Source organism: Leishmania major, chromosome 28 (assembly GCF_000002725.2).
Source record: "Leishmania major strain Friedlin complete genome, chromosome 28".
NCBI classification, from domain to species: domain Eukaryota; phylum Euglenozoa; class Kinetoplastea; order Trypanosomatida; family Trypanosomatidae; genus Leishmania; species Leishmania major.
This window is the reverse complement of record NC_007269.2, coordinates 401,179-418,965: the sequence shown is the minus strand read 5'-3', so window position 1 is coordinate 418,965 and position 17,787 is coordinate 401,179. Positions and strand designations below refer to the sequence as shown.

General features: G+C 59.3%; 5 protein-coding genes across 5 annotated transcripts; all 5 read right to left on the bottom strand.

Moving 5' to 3' along the window:
* Nucleotides 1-710: 710 nt before the first annotated feature.
* Nucleotides 711-1,475, bottom strand: LMJF_28_1120 (conserved hypothetical protein; the record flags this gene model as incomplete). Its single annotated transcript, XM_001684342.1, has 1 exon — nt 711-1,475. The coding sequence occupies one exon, from the start codon at nt 1,473-1,475 to the stop codon at nt 711-713; it is 765 nt and encodes a 254-aa protein (XP_001684394.1).
* A 2,912-nt stretch (nt 1,476-4,387) lies between these two features.
* LMJF_28_1110 (conserved hypothetical protein) lies at nt 4,388-6,277 on the bottom strand (the record flags this gene model as incomplete). The annotated part of the gene is made up of 1 exon (XM_001684341.1): nt 4,388-6,277. One exon carries the CDS (start codon nt 6,275-6,277, stop codon nt 4,388-4,390), a length of 1,890 nt encoding a protein of 629 aa, XP_001684393.1.
* A 1,146-nt stretch (nt 6,278-7,423) lies between these two features.
* Nucleotides 7,424-9,970, bottom strand: LMJF_28_1100 (conserved hypothetical protein; the record flags this gene model as incomplete). Its single annotated transcript, XM_001684340.1, has 1 exon — nt 7,424-9,970. The coding sequence occupies one exon, from the start codon at nt 9,968-9,970 to the stop codon at nt 7,424-7,426; it is 2,547 nt and encodes an 848-aa protein (XP_001684392.1).
* Nucleotides 9,971-11,990: 2,020 nt separating this feature from the next.
* LMJF_28_1095 (conserved hypothetical protein) lies at nt 11,991-12,350 on the bottom strand (the record flags this gene model as incomplete). Its single annotated transcript, XM_001684339.1, has 1 exon — nt 11,991-12,350. The coding sequence occupies one exon, from the start codon at nt 12,348-12,350 to the stop codon at nt 11,991-11,993; it is 360 nt and encodes a 119-aa protein (XP_001684391.1).
* Nucleotides 12,351-14,798: 2,448 nt separating this feature from the next.
* Nucleotides 14,799-17,156, bottom strand: LMJF_28_1090 (conserved hypothetical protein; the record flags this gene model as incomplete). Its single annotated transcript, XM_001684338.1, has 1 exon — nt 14,799-17,156. One exon carries the CDS (start codon nt 17,154-17,156, stop codon nt 14,799-14,801), a length of 2,358 nt encoding a protein of 785 aa, XP_001684390.1.
* Nucleotides 17,157-17,787: the final 631 nt, after the last annotated feature.

The window sequence follows — 17,787 nt, the reverse complement described above, 5'->3', positions numbered from 1 at the left end:
AGGGGGGCGAAAATAATGGTAGAAGAAAGAATGATAAAACGGGCAACGGTATGTCGTGGCAAGGTTGTCGCGCTTCGTGACCATCGAAGCTTGTTGCGCGTTCGTCTGCGGCTACACCCCACCGACCTATAAATGCCGCATAACTCGCTCCGAACACGGCTGCTGCACCGCGAGACCCGTTTTCTCCGTCCACACAACGCGTCCGGGTAAGAGGGTGGGAGTAGACGAGAAGAGGAGAACAAGGGCGCAGGGAGGAAGGAGTCAGAAGCGGGCCAGCAAGGAGGACAAGCAAAGCAGAAAAGAGAGACGAGAGAGATGAGCAAACAAAAAATCCCCTCAAAAGAAAGATGCACAGATGAGACACCGAAACAAAGCAAGGAGGAGGAGGAGGAGGAGGGGAGGGGGTCAAAAGAAAAACATAAAAATAAAGAAAACTAAGCATAACAAGAGAAGTTTTGGAGCTCTGGCACAGCATGGGGTCGCCGACAGCGTCGCAATCATAGCCCGTCAGCACATCGGAAGGACAGCGTACAGTTGCACCTATACACAACCGCTGCCCTCACGCGTGTGCGTGTGTGTGCGCGCGCACGCGAGTCTGAGGAGTGAGTGGACGTGGAGGCATAGCGTAAGCTGTCTTCCCTACGCTTCCCATTTCCTGCTCCATCCTTGCCTTCCGCATTTGGGTAATTCTTGCTCGTCTAGTGCGGGTACTATAGCGGATTCTTGATGGCGCGTAGGACTAAGAAGATCATCGTAATGGAGAGGAGAGAGAAAAGGGCGGCCGTCAAGCCGAACGCTGGGCCGTAGCGGAAGCCGATGTTCTTTAGCGACGTGTTGTGGCACAAATTTCCGCGGTACATCAGCACTCCCAAGATCATAGCAACCAGAAGAAAGAACCAACACAAAATCAGCAGCGTGTGGACGAGGTAGGTGCAGATCAACACGCGGCCGCAGATGATGGGGAACAACGACAATAAGAAGCCGACGCAGACGATGAGGAAAAGCAGGATGTACAAAGCCAGGTACCCATCCGACTTGGTGGCATAGTTTTCGCAGAAAATTGTGTGGACATTGTAGCGCTGCTGTACGCCCTCCCCCCCGCTGCCCCAGAAGTTCACGCTGTTGATGCGGACGGTGGCGGTAGAAGATCTGTAGTAGAACAGCGGGGTGACGAGGGCAAAGACCGATAATACAAACATCACAATCAGCGTGGCCAGAATCACAAGGTTCTCAAGACGGCAGCGGCTGACGCGACGGGGGTTGAAGGGGGTCGGGGTGTACTCGAATTCGTTCAAGTAGCTGTTTTCGTGCATGTTGACCTCGCCGCTCGCGTCACTGATGTTAACCTTATCGTCCTGCTTCGTCGTCAGACTGCCATGAATGTCTACGTCCCTGATGACGATGCCGCCCACGCGGTTCGTCTGCCGATGGCTGTCCCAGCTGGAGTCACCGACGGACCGCGTACTCTCGATCATTTTTCGGAAGCCTGGTGTACGTCTGAGTGCGTGTAGTGAGGAAGTGGGTAGAGCTGCAGCCGATGGGCGAGTGACCGCTGATATTTCACGAGCACGTCCGCGTCGGCGGGACAGAGTGAGGAGACAGGCAAAGAGAAACCGGTGAGGTACAATGCACAGGGCACACACACGGAGACAGGGGAAAGCAACAAGGAACAAAAACGAGGAGAGCGTAAAACGAAAAGCCAGGCGCAGACACCGTAGCGAAAAAGGCCCTAAAGAAGAGGCGCACTGCAGGCAGTAAGGGGTAGGGCGAGGGGGAGCAGGGAGACAAAGGAAGATGATATGTGGGCTCGCCTCGAATGACTCCGTAGGAGGGAGGGGGCGACACACGAGTTGGAGGTATGCGTTCGGGTGCGCACGCGCGAGATAGAGAGTCCCGAAAGTGCGCTTGAGAGGACAATATGAGGCGCGACCAAACAACAGCAGCAGAAAAGAGTATATCAGAGGGTGGTGGCAAGTAAGTGAGGGGGTGGGGCTAACGCGCTCGCTTTTTTTTTTTGGTTCAAGTGTAGATGTGAAGGGCGACGCTGTGTCGCTGGACTGCACAGGTCTGCAGTGTAGGGTAGGAGGTATATATGTGTGTGCTCTGCGGCTGCGAGACGATCCGTGCATTGGGGTGTCGGTGTGACGAGTGCGCATGTGCGGCGTATTGCAGTGGTTGGAAAAGAGCACGCCGGGACATGAATAGCCGCAGAGAAACGGGTTATGTATCACCCGTACGAGGATCGACCGTGGTGTCCGGACCACACAAACAAATGGGGGGAGGGAGGGGAAGGGGAAGAGGTCCAAGCGAACGGTAGAGAAGGTACAATGAAGTGACCTCTCAGGAGTCGTGGAGGAGCGGCACACATTTCCAGAGAGAACGGGGGGGGTCTCAAACACATATCCATAGACCCACACGGAAAAGGCGGCAGCCCCACATATATTCTCTCTCTACGCAGCGTGTGTACGCTGCCAGACGACTGTGTCAAGCAGCATGCAGTACCGCGTCCTTTCTCTTTTCCTGGCTGCCGTCTTCTCTTGTCGGTGCGCATGCACATCCCACATAGAAGTGACGTGGGCAAGCGCGAATCCCACAGTGAAACCGTGTAGAACACCGTGGCATGTCGTTTCCTCACGTCCGCGTACTTGTTGTGCTCGTTGGGGTGCGTTATCCTCTCTATCTTCCTCATCCTACACGATGGCGTCTTTTCAGACGTGTCCGTGTGTCTGTGCAAGGGCTGTCTGTTCTGTTGTCGAGCACCAACGGTGTCACAGCCGCAGAATGAAAGGAGAGAGAAAGGGAAAACGAAAAAAAAAGAGGATGAAGATCTGCGGCTACATTATCTTGAAGGGCCAGGGCATCGTCATCGTCTTCGTGATCATCCTACCATACATCAGCGAAAAAAAAAGGAACAGACATTACACACGCAACACACGACACACACACCAAGCTGTAGAAAAGAAAAAGAAGAGGTGGGAGAGTGACGCGAAAGGAAACCCAAAGAGGGGAGGGCGAAGGGAGGAGGGGAGGGGAGGGGGGAGGGCAGAGGAGACCCGACACACGCGCACAGGCGTGCGAAGAAGGACACGCGCATCAAGCGAAACAGAGGACGAAAACAGTCAAGGTGGAATGCAAGGGATGCGTCGGCAAGGCACAAGACGATCAAGAAGAAAAGATCAAGGAGAGTGGAGAGAGGCAACGCACGAATGCGGAGTGTTGCAGGACAACATAGACGGCATAGTCGACACGATGTCTTTCCGTCTTTTGCACTTTCCATCTCTCTCGACCGCTTCACCGATCTCCGGTGAGGCAGCGGTGCCACTGGCGCCCATGCCCTTCGCTGTGCTTCATCTCTCCAGGTCACGCGCACAAACATACAGATGCAAATCTAGGCTTTTGCATTGCATAAACACTACTTGGTCTCGCGTCATCACTTTCGGTCACAGCTGCCAGCAAGCGGCACGCATTGCCGAAAACGCGGCCGCTCTTCCTCTATCTTCGACGGTGGTCCTGCGTCCGCCCGTTCCCTCCTCCACCTGTACATGGTCCGGGTAGCCGACAGAGCAAACAAAGGAGAAAACAAGCCAGAGGCTCGCACACAAACCCGCACGCACCGCGATCGCGACCCATCGGGGGAGGGGTGAGAGATGGATGACAGAGGCAGCGGAGGAGGACCATCAGCGTCACCACCACCCTGCTGAATAGCGCGTGTGATGAGAACATGACAACGCACCGCACACAGAGACAGAGCGCGCGCACGACGTGGAGAAGGATAGACCAAGTCAGGGCACATGCACACACACGTACACATACAACAACACATGCACACAAACGTACACAGAGGCACACGAGAAACCAGTAGCAGCAAGCGACCGCGACCGTACAAACAAAAAGAGTCTAAGGGGCCTTGGGGGCGTCCGTCCAAGTTGAAACAGGTGGTGGTGAGGCTGAGAGGAGGAGGAGGAGGAGGGGGGGGGGCTCACGGACCCCCGCCGCAGCCCACGGAATACTGCGTGCATTACAAGTCCGCGTGCACGGAAAAGAGGCAGGTCCGATTTTGTTCTTCCTCGAGCGGAGCAAAGGAGATAGGGGGTGGAGTATGAGACAGCGGGCGCCTTTCGAACAGACAAGACGCACGACAATGCAGTTTTTTATATATTTTTTTTTTCGCCACATACGGGAATCCCTCAACCAGCACTGAGGAGTACCAAAGGCAAGGGCATGAAAGCAAGCCCGGGCGAGAGACTACGAAAACGGCCTCTCACTTTCGTTCGTTGTCGCGGCTTTGCGTCGAGGTTCCCCGACGGCGCTCCATGAGCCGCCCTTCCATGACAATGGTGTGCACCACTGGACCTTCTAACGATATAGACACCTGATAAGAACGAGCTTAGAGGCCCTCGATCGCAAGCTCGGCAATGTTCCAAACCATGACGGCACCCTCATCGCCAACGGACACGATCTTCTTGCCGTCCGGCGATACGCGCACCTTGGTGATGCTGCAGCTGTGCGCAAGCCCCACCGCGATGCACTCACCGCGATCGTAGTCCCACACCTTCACAATGCGATCATTGCCGCCCGTCACAAAGAACCGTCCATCAGGTGATAAAGACAGTGAGTTCAACTCGGCGGTGCGGCTGCCACACACCTCGCGAATGGCGTGGCAGTCAACGGAGTCCCAGTAGACAATGCACTTGTCACTGCCGCACGTGATCAGCTGGCTATCATCAACGTAGTACTCCAACGCGCGAAAGTAGGTCTGACGGTACATGATGTTGCGCCGAAGGTAGCGAGTCAGGTCCCACACGATGCAGCTGCCGTCGTCGCTGGCTGTCACGCACTCGGTATCATCGTGCGAGATGACAATGGCGTTCACGGCAGCCTTGTGCTCCTTCATCGAAGCCTCCAGCGTGCAGGTGGCCCCGCGGATGGCCCAGACACGCACGAGGCCGTCGGAGCCGCCGGTGATGATGCGGTGGCCGGCGTTGTCGGCGCACACGGACGTCACACCGACCTTGCCGCCAACCTTGTGGCTACGGCTCCCCTGCTCCACCTTGTGCGCGTCGGCGACGGAAAACACGAGCTTTCCAGACTGCGGGCCAAAGGCACGGATGCGACCGTCGCTCCAGCCGGAGATGATGAGCGAGCCGTCGCGGCTAAACTGCAAGCAGTTGCACGTCCGGTTCGAAACCTCGATCCGCAGCAGCTCTGTGCACGAGTTTGCATTCCAGACGCGGATGTCCGTATCGCAGCACGTGGCAAACACAGAACTGAAGCCATGGGGGAAAACGACGTCCTGCACCGCCTCGCTGTGGCACGTGAGGCGCAGCCGTGTCATGAAGTTGCCACCGTTCACAAAGTACAAGTTGCTTGTCTTCGTGCCGACGTAGTAGTTATCCCCCATGAGGGCCAGTGCCGTCACGCCACCGTTGACAGTGGCGCTATTCTGCACTGTGAGGTTGATCTTCGAGAGCAGCTGCAGCTCTCCAGCACCACTGCCGACCAGCACGTCGCCTGTGTTGGTGAGGATCGTGGACAGAATGCCGCCAGAGAGCTTCTTCTGCGGTCCCTGCATCTTGAAAACGTTGGCCTGCTGCAGCTGCGCGCAGATGACGTCTCCGGAGGTGGTGCCGCAGTAGACGTACTTGTCCGTCTTCTCGATCGAGATCGTCTGCACGCTGCGGCGCATGTTGCCCATGTTAATGTCTACGGAGTTCATCTTCCGCTGCTCGAGATCGACCGTCCAGACAAGCAGGGAGCCGACGCCGCCGGTGATGAGCTTCTCAGAGTTGTTGTTGAAGAAGGCGATGGCCTTCGTTTCGGTGTGGTGTGCGGGCGCTCCGCAGAGCGGACGCCCTGTCTTGACGTCCCACAGGACAACCGTGTTGTCGTCAGGCCCTCCGACAGAGGCCAGATACTGCTCATCCAGCGAGAAGGCGAGCGCCTGCACCTTCACCTTGTGCAGCAGCATACGGTGGATGAGGCGGCGCTCCGCAAAGTCGAAGATGCAGACGTCCGCCTGAAACCCCGGGTGGGTCACCTGCCCCGACGCCACGTAGCGACCCGACACGCTCACGGTGAGACAGCTGATCTTGTCATTGTGGCCGTAGAAAAACTCGGAGCTTTCCGCGTCGTTGGCGTCGCGAATCACAATGCACGCGCCAAGGGCATACAGCAGATGCTGCTGATCGGGGTGGGCGACCAGGCTGCCGGGGAGGTTGCCACTGTAGCCGAGAGCGGCCTCGAGCTCCAGGCGTGGCGTGTTCTCGTGCTCTGTCATGGCCACTACAGGAGTGTCAAGACGCTGTAGTGTGTGTGTGTGTGTGTGTGCGTGTGTGTGCTGAGAGACGGAAGTCGAAAGAGAAAAAGAGAGAGGTGGACCTGTTCGCTTGCGTGCCCCCCGCTTGCGCAGATCGCTTGGAAGGTTTGCCAACGAATTTGCTGGTTCTGTGTTGTAGCAAGGCAGAGCACAAATGGGGCAGCAAGCCGTGAAGGAGGGCAAAGGAGGGAAGAGGCAGAGACGCAAGAAGCGGCGAAGAGGGCGGGTCGGATGGATGGAACGTTTGGGGGGTTGACGGTTAAAGACTAAAACTACATGGACTAGCCGGCGGCACTCCACAAGCATACTCACCGGCTTTCCCTGCGCTGCAGGAATCATGTCAGATGCATACGCCACATACAGGAACACGTATCCTTTTCCCGTGTGTTGCCCAGGATGCCGCGTCTCAAGTGCATGAAACAAGGACCAGAAAGCATCACGCGTGCACCCTCTTTCCTTCTGTGGATTTCGGCGAGATGTCTGGTGTGCGAGTGGGGTAGGGAGAAGCAGCTCTTTTTTGTTGTTACGTTTCGCTTCGTGGTTGCGTCGCAACACACACAAAACGACGCTCGAGATTATTCCTTCGCCTTTATCGACTCTGCGTGACGTCGCGCGTTGCCAAAGTGCACGGCGAACGAGACGGCAACGAGGGTAAGGAGGGCCGGTCCATGTCCATGTTCAGCGCCGTGGAGTGAACCCCGCTTTTTGTGTGTGTGTTTTCGTGAGCACGCGTGGGTGGGGGTGGGTGATGCGGGGGTCAGGCGCATGGCATCCATCTGCCACTGCTTCAAGAGAGACACACACCCACAGGCATGCTCACTCAAACCTCCTCCCAAGCATACACGTATGCAGGCCAAAGACGGTGAGCGAGTGCCCAGCACCCGCTGGCGCACGCAATATGGCATGCCACGAACGTCAGGCGAGGTGCGCCGCCCGCTGCCGCATGAGGCGCTGATCGAGCGTATGCGAGGTCGTGAGAACGGAGCACGGCTCTCATGAGTAGCGCCGTTTTATGCTGCCGTGGGCTGCGTCCTGTCTCTCTCTCTCTCTCTCTCCCTCCCTCCCTCTCTCTCTCTCTGTCCGTTACTCCCGCTGCTGCGCATTCCTTCACTTGCGCCCCTGTGCTTCGTTGGGCTTTTGGTTCAGCACGGCCATCTCCCGCAGCTCATCCTCATCAAACTGCAGCGGAATCTGCCCGAGCGACTGCGACAAGGTGTTCGCCACCTCCACCTGGTTCACCATCGGATCCCAGTTAGAGGCAACGTACTCCTGCATCTCGGGGTCCATGTTCTGCAGAATCTGCATTCCGCACAGCGCGTACAAGTTTTCGAAGGTGTCCTCGATGAACTCGTGTGAGAGATCGTGGTCGTACCCGCCGGCCTCGGGCAGGGCCTCGTCGTCCACGCTGTTGATCGCTGCATCAAATTCAGAGCCTTCTGCCGTCACCTCTCCCATCTCCCCCTCCACCCTCTCGTCCGCCTGTGGCGGCGTCTCATCGTTCTGCGGCCCGGCCAAGGCCCGCACGCGATTGACGTTCTGCACCAGCAACTCCCGCATCGCGTTGCAATCCTTGCAGATGAAGAAGGTGTTGTCGAGGTTCATCTCGCATGTGCGGCACATGAAGGCCTGCTGGTCCTTGACGGATTTGCCGCAGTGATCGCAGTGGTCATGCAGCTCCATGATCATCTCCGTCGCGTTCTCTGTCGCGCGCGGCGCGAACTGGTCAAACGCAGAGCGGCATAGCTTACAGGAGCACGTCGTGGCGTCCGTGAAGGCGTTCACCGGCAACAGCATCCCGTGGTACGGGAACACGTCGGAGTCCTCCATGTCTGCCGAGTGGGGGACTGCAGACTTGATGCCGCAGGCGAGCACCGCCTTCTTCGCGGGCGCCATCGGCGGCAGCTGGCCGTGGTAGCACCTCAGTGGGTCTTCCGTCGCTATCCATGGGTGCTCCTGCATGCAGTAGGCACACACGAATCCGGTGAAGACATCGTCATTCATCAGCTCTGTTGCCACCGAGTCTGGGATCGGGTCGAATGTGCTTTCATCATCGATCATCTCGGCCGCAACCTCCTCCGCAATGGCGCAGCGCCCCCGGCAGCCGCAGCTGAACCTTACCCCCTCCGGCCCGCTGTTGTCGGTGCCATCGTCCTTCGAAGGGGTCACCAACGCCTCTTCAACGTTGTGGTCCTTGTGGCAGCGGTATCGGCACGGTACACACACGTGAGTGTTGCATGTCGTGCACTTGAAGACGACCGTGTCGCCGAGCAGCACATCGCCGTAGCACGGCATGCGCCGGTACTGGTATGTGTGCAGCCTCGTGATGTGGGTGCTCCAGTAGCAGCTGCAGCAGAGCATGCAGGCAATACCGCCGCACTCGGGGTCGTCACTGGGGTAGGCGTTTTTGCAGTAGCACCAGTTGAACGGGTCGCGTGGGTAGCGGTTGTGCCGATTCGTTGGCAGAACCGACTCCACTGGCGCCTTCTTTGTCTTGCTGTCCACGACGAAGGCACAGCGGCTCAGCTCCGGCAGCGGTGACGGGAGCGCGTCACTGTGCTCCCCCTCGCCGTGGTCGCCGTGAATGTCGCCGCCCTCGTCGCCGCTGTCAGAGACGCGCTTGCCGACAAAGGCTCGCCCGTTCGAGACACGTGTCGATGCATCCGCCTGGTCGGCCGCGGCCAAGGGCGGCGACGGTCCTGGGGAGAACGCGGACGACGAGGGGAGGGCCCTGCTGGCGTCTTGCGATGGCCTGAAGGCGCCCACTAACGATGCCGCCGCTGCACCAGCGGCGGTGGAGTGGTGCAGGATGACCTCCGGCATGTCTGCCGGCGGGATCGTGGCCATGCGAATACCACTCACGGGTGAGCTGCCGCGCGAGCGCTTCGGCGTCAGCGGCGACGTCGAACGCGCGCGCTTGCGCGTGGTGCGCTCTTCAATGTCACGCATCTGCACGGCACGCACTTCGGAGCCGGAGGCCGTGGCGGACGCTACGGATGGCGAGGAATACAGCCCCGCTCGACGCTTTGCAGCCGCCTCTGCCGCCGCCTCGGGATCCGCTGGAGGCCGCCAGCACTTCTGCGTGCAGCAGTCGCATCGCATGTAGTACCGCACGCCCCACTCCTCGACCTCGTGATTTCCGTGGCAGAACTCGGCGCAAGCGAGGCAGAGCGCGTGTTGTGGGTCAGCCCTCCCCTCGTCGATGCATGTGCGACAGACGTACGCCGTCTGCCGCAGGTAGCCTCGTGCGTAGGAGCACCGGTACCACCTGCCGTCGTGCTCCACCGTGGTGGCGACCAAGCGCGATATCTCGGATGTCGCCGCTACGTTCACCGCCGGGGCCGTCTCGGCACTGCCGAGCAACATGGCGCTCACCTTCACGTGCTGTGCCACGGGACCGTCGTGCTGCTCGCAGCGGTTGACCAGCTCCGTCGGAAAGAGAAGGCGAACCACCGTATCGTGCGGCGGGTCTCGGTGCTTCGCCTTTAGAACAGGCAGGTTGAGCAGCAGTCGCTGCTTGTCAAGGCGCACGTGTGTCTGCTCCTCCAGCCTGTGCTTCAGATCGTGCACAGTGGCGGAGGCCGGCATCTCAAGCGAGACGACCATCTTCCCAAACTTCACCTCAAAGTCCACATAAAATTCCCTCTTGGCCGCCATTGCGCCGTCGCTACAAGGGGGTGGGAGGTCGTCGTCGTGGTAAGAGTGCTGGTGATGCCACTGGCCGCAATGGCGCAGTCAACTTCGGGCTTCTTTTTATTTGCCCTTGCGGGGCTATCCTCGCGTCTACAATAACGTCGCGGGAGGAGAAGCGGCGTAACGGCGACACTAACGAGACGAGATGGTACTCGGTGGTGCCTGTGCGCCTACCTTTTTGTTAGAGAGTATCTACGTATACGTATCCGGTATGACGCAATCGTACGTCCGTGCGTGTGTGGGTGTTTATCCGCACAGATGACGAGCTCCCGTTCTTCGCACCGTGGCAAGGCGAGGAAGAGGGTGGGTAGTGAAGGGGGATGGAGAAGGAAAAACAAAGCCTGGAAGCTTCCTCTGCTCCTCGCTGAAATTAACGCACAGATTCGAGGCACAGCACACGGGAAGAGCGCGCAGTGGCGGAAGCAGCTCCCTCAAAAACAAAATCGACGTGTGTCGACAACAGGGATGGTGTCAAGAAAGCGGTTCAACGACACCGGGGGAGGTGCGAGGCGAAGCATGGGGTGCTGACGGTAGCAACGCGCACCCGAGAGCCCAGGCGAAGAGACGTGAACAGATGACAGCCCACTACAATGGCAGCGCGCCTATGCGCGAACGCGCGTGCTTGCGCGCGACTCACACTAGTTCATGAGCCCTTGCCGCTGCTCTGCTCCTTTTGTGCTTGTTTTGCTGTTTCAGTGACAGCTGATGTCGACGCGGAGAAGAGGGCGAGGAAAGGATGAGCTGCTCAGGGGGCAGCTGCAGTGATGCCGTCACCTGTGCCAAAGAGACATCACTGTGGGCACAGTAGAACGTGCCGAAAAAAAAACGCGTGAGAGGCACGCCGACGTCTGCCCCGCCCCGGCATTCACTACCATTGGCGTCTTTTCGTTCCTTTTTGTTCGTCCTCTCTTCCTCTTCTCCCCGCAAAGGGACAGGAGGCGCGTAGGGGGGGGGGAAGGAGGGAGGGAGGGAGGGAGAGAGGGATGAAGGGCACCCACGCCTTTAAGGAGTGACATAGCACTGCCCACTGCCCCTCTCCTCCCCTCCCCTCCTGCCACTCTCTCTGTCTGGGGAAGCCAGGCAGCCCTTCCCTACCCCTGCCAAATGCCGAGCCACTTCGGATGGTGCCAGGGCCTGGTGCCTGTGACGTAGAGAGATGTCAGAGCGATGCGTCGCTGCTGATGTCGGTAGCCAGGCTCCGAGTGGCATTGCGTCTGCGCGACCTGCAACCGTGAACACGCGTGTGCCAGCCGTGTGGTGGGCAGAGTGTCAGCGGGACTCGGGCGTGCACCATCCCCGGCCCTCACACTGCCTGCTGGTGTGGGGGAGCCTGAGGGCTGCCCCGAGGGGGCTGCACCGGGTGGGGACGGGCATGATGGGCGAGCGGCCGTGAGGCGGCCTGCTCGGCGGAGGTGGATAGAGCTCGACGCAGATGTGGTGCTGCGATGGCTGCGTCGCGGTTGCGGTAGCACGTGTGTGCGGCTGCTTGGCACCACGCAAACGAGCCGGCGACGGGGCCGGGCCGCGTTCGGTTGGACCCCATGCTCTGCAGCAGAGAGCGGGCACGCCTGGAAAAAAAAACGCTGCTCTCTCTTCCGGCTCTCCGCACACCCCTCCACATGCACGTTGAAAAGAATACAAGCGCCACCGTGTGGTCCTGCAGAGGGTGAGGGGTTCGTCCAGCTCGTGCACCACTGAGGATGCGCCGGCTTCGTCGTTGTCGTAGGTAGGCGTCGCCCAAGAGAAAGACGAAGTGGACGACGAGTAATCAAAGGCGAGCCGTGCAACGCACAGAGCGAGAGGGTTAGAGAGCAAGTATAGACGCATACATAGAGAATCTCAAAGGGAAAGAAGCGGAGACATCCGCTGCTCTGGTCAGGCGCCTGTCGGAGGTGGCTGGGGTGATATGCGGAGGGACAACGTCGTGGCGATCCGAAGTAGCTCGGCTGCCTTCGTGGCGATCAGCGGCGGCGGGTCAGCCAAGTCAATTGTAGCACCCAGCTCCCTTGGCTGCAGAGCCTCCACCGTCACCATCTGCGATCCATGAAGGGAGATCGACATGAAGTGACCCTGGCGCGCCTGCAGCCGCTCCTCGATCAGCTTCACGTCTCCACTGCGCAGCAGGAAAAAAAACGTCCGTGTGCTGCAGCGTATCGGCGGCCGCCTTAGCATTCTTGCAGTGGTCCGTTCCCCGCAGCACGTCACGGTAACAGCGACGCAGTGCGGAGCAGGCGAGCACCACCGACACGGTACCGCGACCCTGGCACGGCGCGAGCACCTCCTTCTGGAGCCGGCGCAACCACGGTGCACGATCCTCGTCCGTCAGCGGCGCCCCAGAGTGCATCTTCTCTTTGCTCGCATCACTGTGGTAGTCGTCCCCCTCCTCGAAGCGGCACTTGAAAAGTGCTGCAAGCTCTCGGCTGACTGTCGTCTTCCCGACACCAGAAGGCCCGCAAACGACCACGGCGCTCACCTAGCGAGACATCCGAAACCACAAAAAGAGAAGGGGAGAAAGAGCCGTCGGTGGCTGTGGAAAAAGGCGGGAGCAGGACGATAGGGCGGCAACCGCTTCCAGTGATGAGATCCTCTCCTCGCCCATGAAAGCGAGTCTACGTGTTACGTCCAAACACACTCGTGCATGTTCCCGTTTTCGTCGCGTGTGCACCCGTTGGCAACCACTAGTCCCCTTGCTTGGTTGATCAGTGTCATTGAGGATGGAAGCGTGCACCTCGCCCGCTGATGGATGCGTGTGTGTGTGTGTGTGTGTGTGTGCGTGTGCGTGTGTGTATCGGTGTGGGTGTGTGCCGTGCTCACGCGGACAGACGGAGGCGTGCAAAGACGGGTTAACGTGAAGACTAACGAATTCCGTCCCCTCCATCGAGAGCAGCGCGCTTGACCCGTATCGCGATAGGGAAAAGGCGGCATGCATTCCGACGGGAGGCAACCATCCTGTGCGCACATGCACATCCGAGGGCGCCCTGCACATCTTTTACCGGTGAGCACGACAAGCCCTCTGTCGACTGAGGGTAGAAGAGAGACGAAGAGAAGAGGTCCACCGAGCGTGGGTTCCACCATAAAGATCCCTTTTACAGCCCCCATTTCCTCCGCTCAGCTCTCCAGCACACATCAAGCCACCGTCGCTCAAATTAGCCATCAAGCCATCCTCTTTCTCTTCAGAGCAGCCGCAAGCGTAGCACCACTGATGGTGCCATAACAGTACCTAAGCAGGAACAGGTCTGCAGCAAGCACCGGAGGAGCATGTCGCCGAAGAAGCGGCCAAAGTAGAAAAAAAAAAAACAGTCCGGGAGTAAAAGCACGCGCACCCGTACATCCGCATGGCGCACATCGGCAGACATGCCCATAAGAGAGACAGGGCTTCACGCGCGCGCCTGCAGGTGACGCAACGAGAATGTGAGCGTTTCTTCTTTCGTTGTGTGCCTCTCCCCGGCTACCCGCGCAGGAGCTGAGGGAGAGATAACGTGCGCGCCTTCCTACTGCAGGTCGCGCATCGCCTGGCCACTTGCTCGCTCTCTCTATGGCACTCGCACACATTCCCGCCTATACACTTCTCGCTCTACTCCCTTCGCTCTTCCCTTGTGGCACTGCGGCCTCGAAATCCCCACCACCAGCACCTACGCGCCTTCCGACCCGGGGACCGCAGTCTGGCACAGCTGCGTGGCATTGTGAGCCCCCTCTGAGTTTGATAACGAAGGATTACTCTTACCACGTCTACACCCAAAAGTTTCTGGAGGCAGTGTGTGGCGGCTGGGTGCAATCTCGTCGTGCGCAGCGTACGCACATGATCAGGCCCATCAACCTGATGTAAGCTGCAAGTCGTGTGCACGTGCAACAAGGCACGTTGGCATGCACTCTAGCAGAGGAAAAAGCAGCTCCGTGGCGTGTCGTCTTCCCGCGTGGCAAGCTACCACCACTGTGATCATCTCATTATCTTGTCTTTGTACGGACGATCACCGGGCCACCCGACGGGCAGCCCTGTCGTCCGAGCTCTTCGAGGGCTGTTGTTGCGACTGGACCTGCTCCTCGGCGCGGAGAGGTCTGTCAGGATTTTCTTCGGCCCGTTAGTGCCTCTGCTGCCTACTCCGCCCTTCACCTCTCAAGCCGTGCAAGACAGCGTCTCAATTCGCCTGCTGCCGGGCTCGGTGCACCCAGCATGCTTGACAGCGGTGGTCTCTGTCGGGGTGGTGACTGGTGAAGCGATGAGCCTAAAACACTCGTTCTGCTGAGCTGGCGCGTCGTCTGTAGAAGGGGGGGGGGGGAAGACTGTATCGAGCGAAAGGGGCGTGTGTGTGCATTGCAGTTACCATGCTGTGCGAGCAGAGGACAGGACAGTTGCAAAAGGTTATGCAGGCAAGGAGGGGCTAGGTTGTTGGATCATGAGAGCGCACACATCGCAGCCCTGTCCTGGACACCAGAAAAGGGGGATTCCTTTACCGTGGGTCCCTATTTGCCAATCTATAAAAGCCCAGGAGCCTGTGAACGCTATCTGGCTCATCTTCGGCATCCGCAGAGATTTGAAACCCCAAGGAGAGAAACGCGGGTCGGCGTGGTGCTGGCCGCCCCCCCCCCTTACCACGACCTTCTACAGCGAGGTGCGCCCTTTGTGGAAGGATTGATGGAGAGAGAAAGCTAAAAGGAAACAAAACAAAACTCGGAAAGAGGGAGAGCGCTAAAGTGCACACCGACTCAGTACATCGGCACTAGCTTCACCCGGACAGCGCTGGAAAGGTGAAAGAGGACGAGCGTCACGTGCTACAACACGCCCACCTGGCCATTAAAGGACAGCCAGCTCATTGCCGACACCAGCCGCCTTCATCATCGAGAAGTCCTGGTAGTTAATGTACAGGGGGGCAGGCTTCTGACTCGCCAGCGCCTTCGCAAACTCGGTTCTCAAGAGTTGCACTTGTCTATCATCGGCGGCGAGGTTGTTCGTCACCCACGTCAGCTCCGACTGAAGGGAAGAGATGCTTCTCCTTAGCGCCTCCAAGTCATGCTGAGAGGAACAGCAGTCATTCTCCGTGCCCTGCTCGTCCTTCTCCCTTCCATCGTCGGCGACCTCATCGGTCGCTGATCCCGCTTGAGCGGAGGCGCGGCGATAGGCCTCCGTCATGGCGTGCAGTCGCCCGTCGATAATGCGAGCGTTCTCGCGCAGCCGCTCCGTCTCATGAATCGTGGAGGTGAGCTTGAAGAGCGCCGCCTTCGCCGCCGAGCAGAGCGCTGCCGACTCCATGGACCGGATGGCTGCGCAGTCGGCCTTCACCGCTGCAGCAGGGCCCTGCATGACACAAGATGTGGGACTGGAGAAAAGATCGACGGTGTGGCGCAGGGGCGTGACAAAGCCGGGCTGATTTGGCTTGAAGATGGTTCGGGTAAAGCGCTGAAAGGTGCCGAGCTCTGTGAGGGTGCGCAGGGCAACGCCGTTGAGGATGCACTCCTCCTCCGTCGCCAGGAACAGCACAGTTGTCGCCAGAGGTAGCCCAGTGGAGGGCCTAGCACGGTATAGACGCGGCACAGGCGGCCACGGGATCTCACCCACCCGCTGCGGCCGCGATGAGTCGACGCGGAAAGGCAGCGCGGTGGAGGCGGCCGTGGCCGCACCGAACACGTTCACAGCCTCTGAGATGTAGACGAGCAGTGAGTACTGGTCGTAGCCGATTACGTCGGTGCTGCGTGGAATGTCGCCTTGCATGCGAGAGTTGAGTTCAATCAGGATGGGTTCTCCTTCATCGAGGTGCTCGTCTTTGACCTTGCCCAAAGGGCTGTTCGTCTTCGGCCGCCGTTGCTCGTGACGTCGCAATTCGCGCGCCGCCTTTCGGGTGTCAAGGCGCACCTCGCTGTGCCCGCAGCCGTTCTCGAGTCCCAGCGCATCGAGGCACTTGAGCGTGTACTCGACGATCCGTCGTGCGCTGTGGGTCGCCGGCAGGTCTGCCAGATTGGTGATGAGGGTCTGCCTGTCGTACAGGATGGATATCTTGCGCTGCTTCTGGCGCTTGATGCCGGCGGCGCGCAGCGCCTCCTCGGCACTGCGCGTCAAGCCTGTGGTGACGACTGGTTCCGGGTACTTCCAGCTCTCCCACACATCCGTAACCACGTGCACGCCTTGGTAGCTCACCGTGTTCACAACGTACTCGGGGCCCTCGATGTACTCCTCCACAACGAGCTGCGCCGCGTCTGTGCCTTGCGAGGTCCGCACGCCCTCCACCATCGAGAAGGCGACGCGTATGTCATCCACGGTGTAGCACAGCGTCACAAACTCTGACCCGGCGCCGGAGTTTGGCTTCACCACGACTGGGAGCAGCAGTGTGCCGTCTTCCACCTTTGCCACCGCTTCATCGGCGCGTGTCGTCACGTAGGACCGAACGTAGGCAAGCCCCGCTTCCTTGAGCACCTGCTGCGCGTGACCCTTGTCCTGCCGGGAGGAGCGCGATGTGGCGGGGTTGTTGCCAAACGCGTTCACGCGCGTGTAAACACGGGTGGGCACCTCCGCTTCAAGACCCTCGAGTGCCTCCACGACGTCATCGTCAAAGCCGATGCGCTGGGCGAGAGACTGGACAGACTCGCCGCACAGCCGAGCATTGACATAGTCGAGGGCCGGCACCACGCCATCGCCGGAAGCGTAGCAGCCAATCACGTACGAAAAACCTTCTTTGACAATGAGGCTCTGGTAGGCATTCTCGTAAATGCGCACATCGTGTGTGTCTCCGGGAAACACCAGTTCTGTGTGCATGTACCACAGCGGCACCTTCTTGGGTGACAGGAGGCGAGCCCGCACCCCCGCCCAGTCAATAGAAGCCGGCGACGACGCCCTACCATTTCTGCCCCTCTCGCCGCTGGCGACGGCCTTGGCACACCCTTTCTGCTCTTCTTTGTCCGGCGGCTTCGCAGTACCGTTCAGATACGGAAAGTGCTGAAAGGCAACGGCGAGGTCGTCGCGCAGGCTGTCGACATACTCGCGTTGCTTCGGCACCATCCCAACAGCCAACACGAACGGAGCGGTCATTTTGCCTTGAACCGTCGCCCGGCATTTTTCTTCGTCGGGGTAATAGCTGTTCACGGTGGAGGTGGCGCAGGCAGCTGAGCAGTGGTAACTCAGCTGCAGCGCCTGCACCAGCTGCTGCCGCTCAAGCAGCATCAGTGACGGCAAGGTGAGCGCTGTTGGCTGGTTGGATGGGTGCTGCGTAGGTGGGGTAGGTGGGGTTTTGGTCTGGCGCGCAAACCCACGCGGTGGCCGCCGCGGCCCCGACAGAGGGAGCAGAGGCCCATTCAGCGAAGTGGTGTTGGACGGAAGCGTCGTAGGGGGCGGCATGCCGTTGGCCCGGTCCTGCGACCTTGCTGTCGACGATGTAGTCGGCGCGTCGAAGCGTATCTGTGCGCTCGAGGTTCCCATGGGATTCTCCGCGTTCATCAGAGCGCTTATGTGCATGCATACACACACACAGTCGCGAACAACACACTCACACACACAAAAAAAAAAGAATGGCAGACACGGAAACACGGGGTTACCGTTTTGAGTTTGTACAGCACGTCAGCGCGCGTGTGTGTCCGTTTGCGCGCCCGGGAATACAGGCGCGCAAAAATGTGAGGATGTACACAGATGCGCCAACCTGCAGATTCAACACCACAATTCCTCCCCCCTCCACACGCACACAAACGTGCGTTGCACGCTGACCAAGAAAAGGAGCTACCCTCCTCGACGTCAATGGGCGGACTGTATAGGGCACCGAGCCACTCTCTCTCTCTCTCTGTCCGCTTTTCACCGCCGC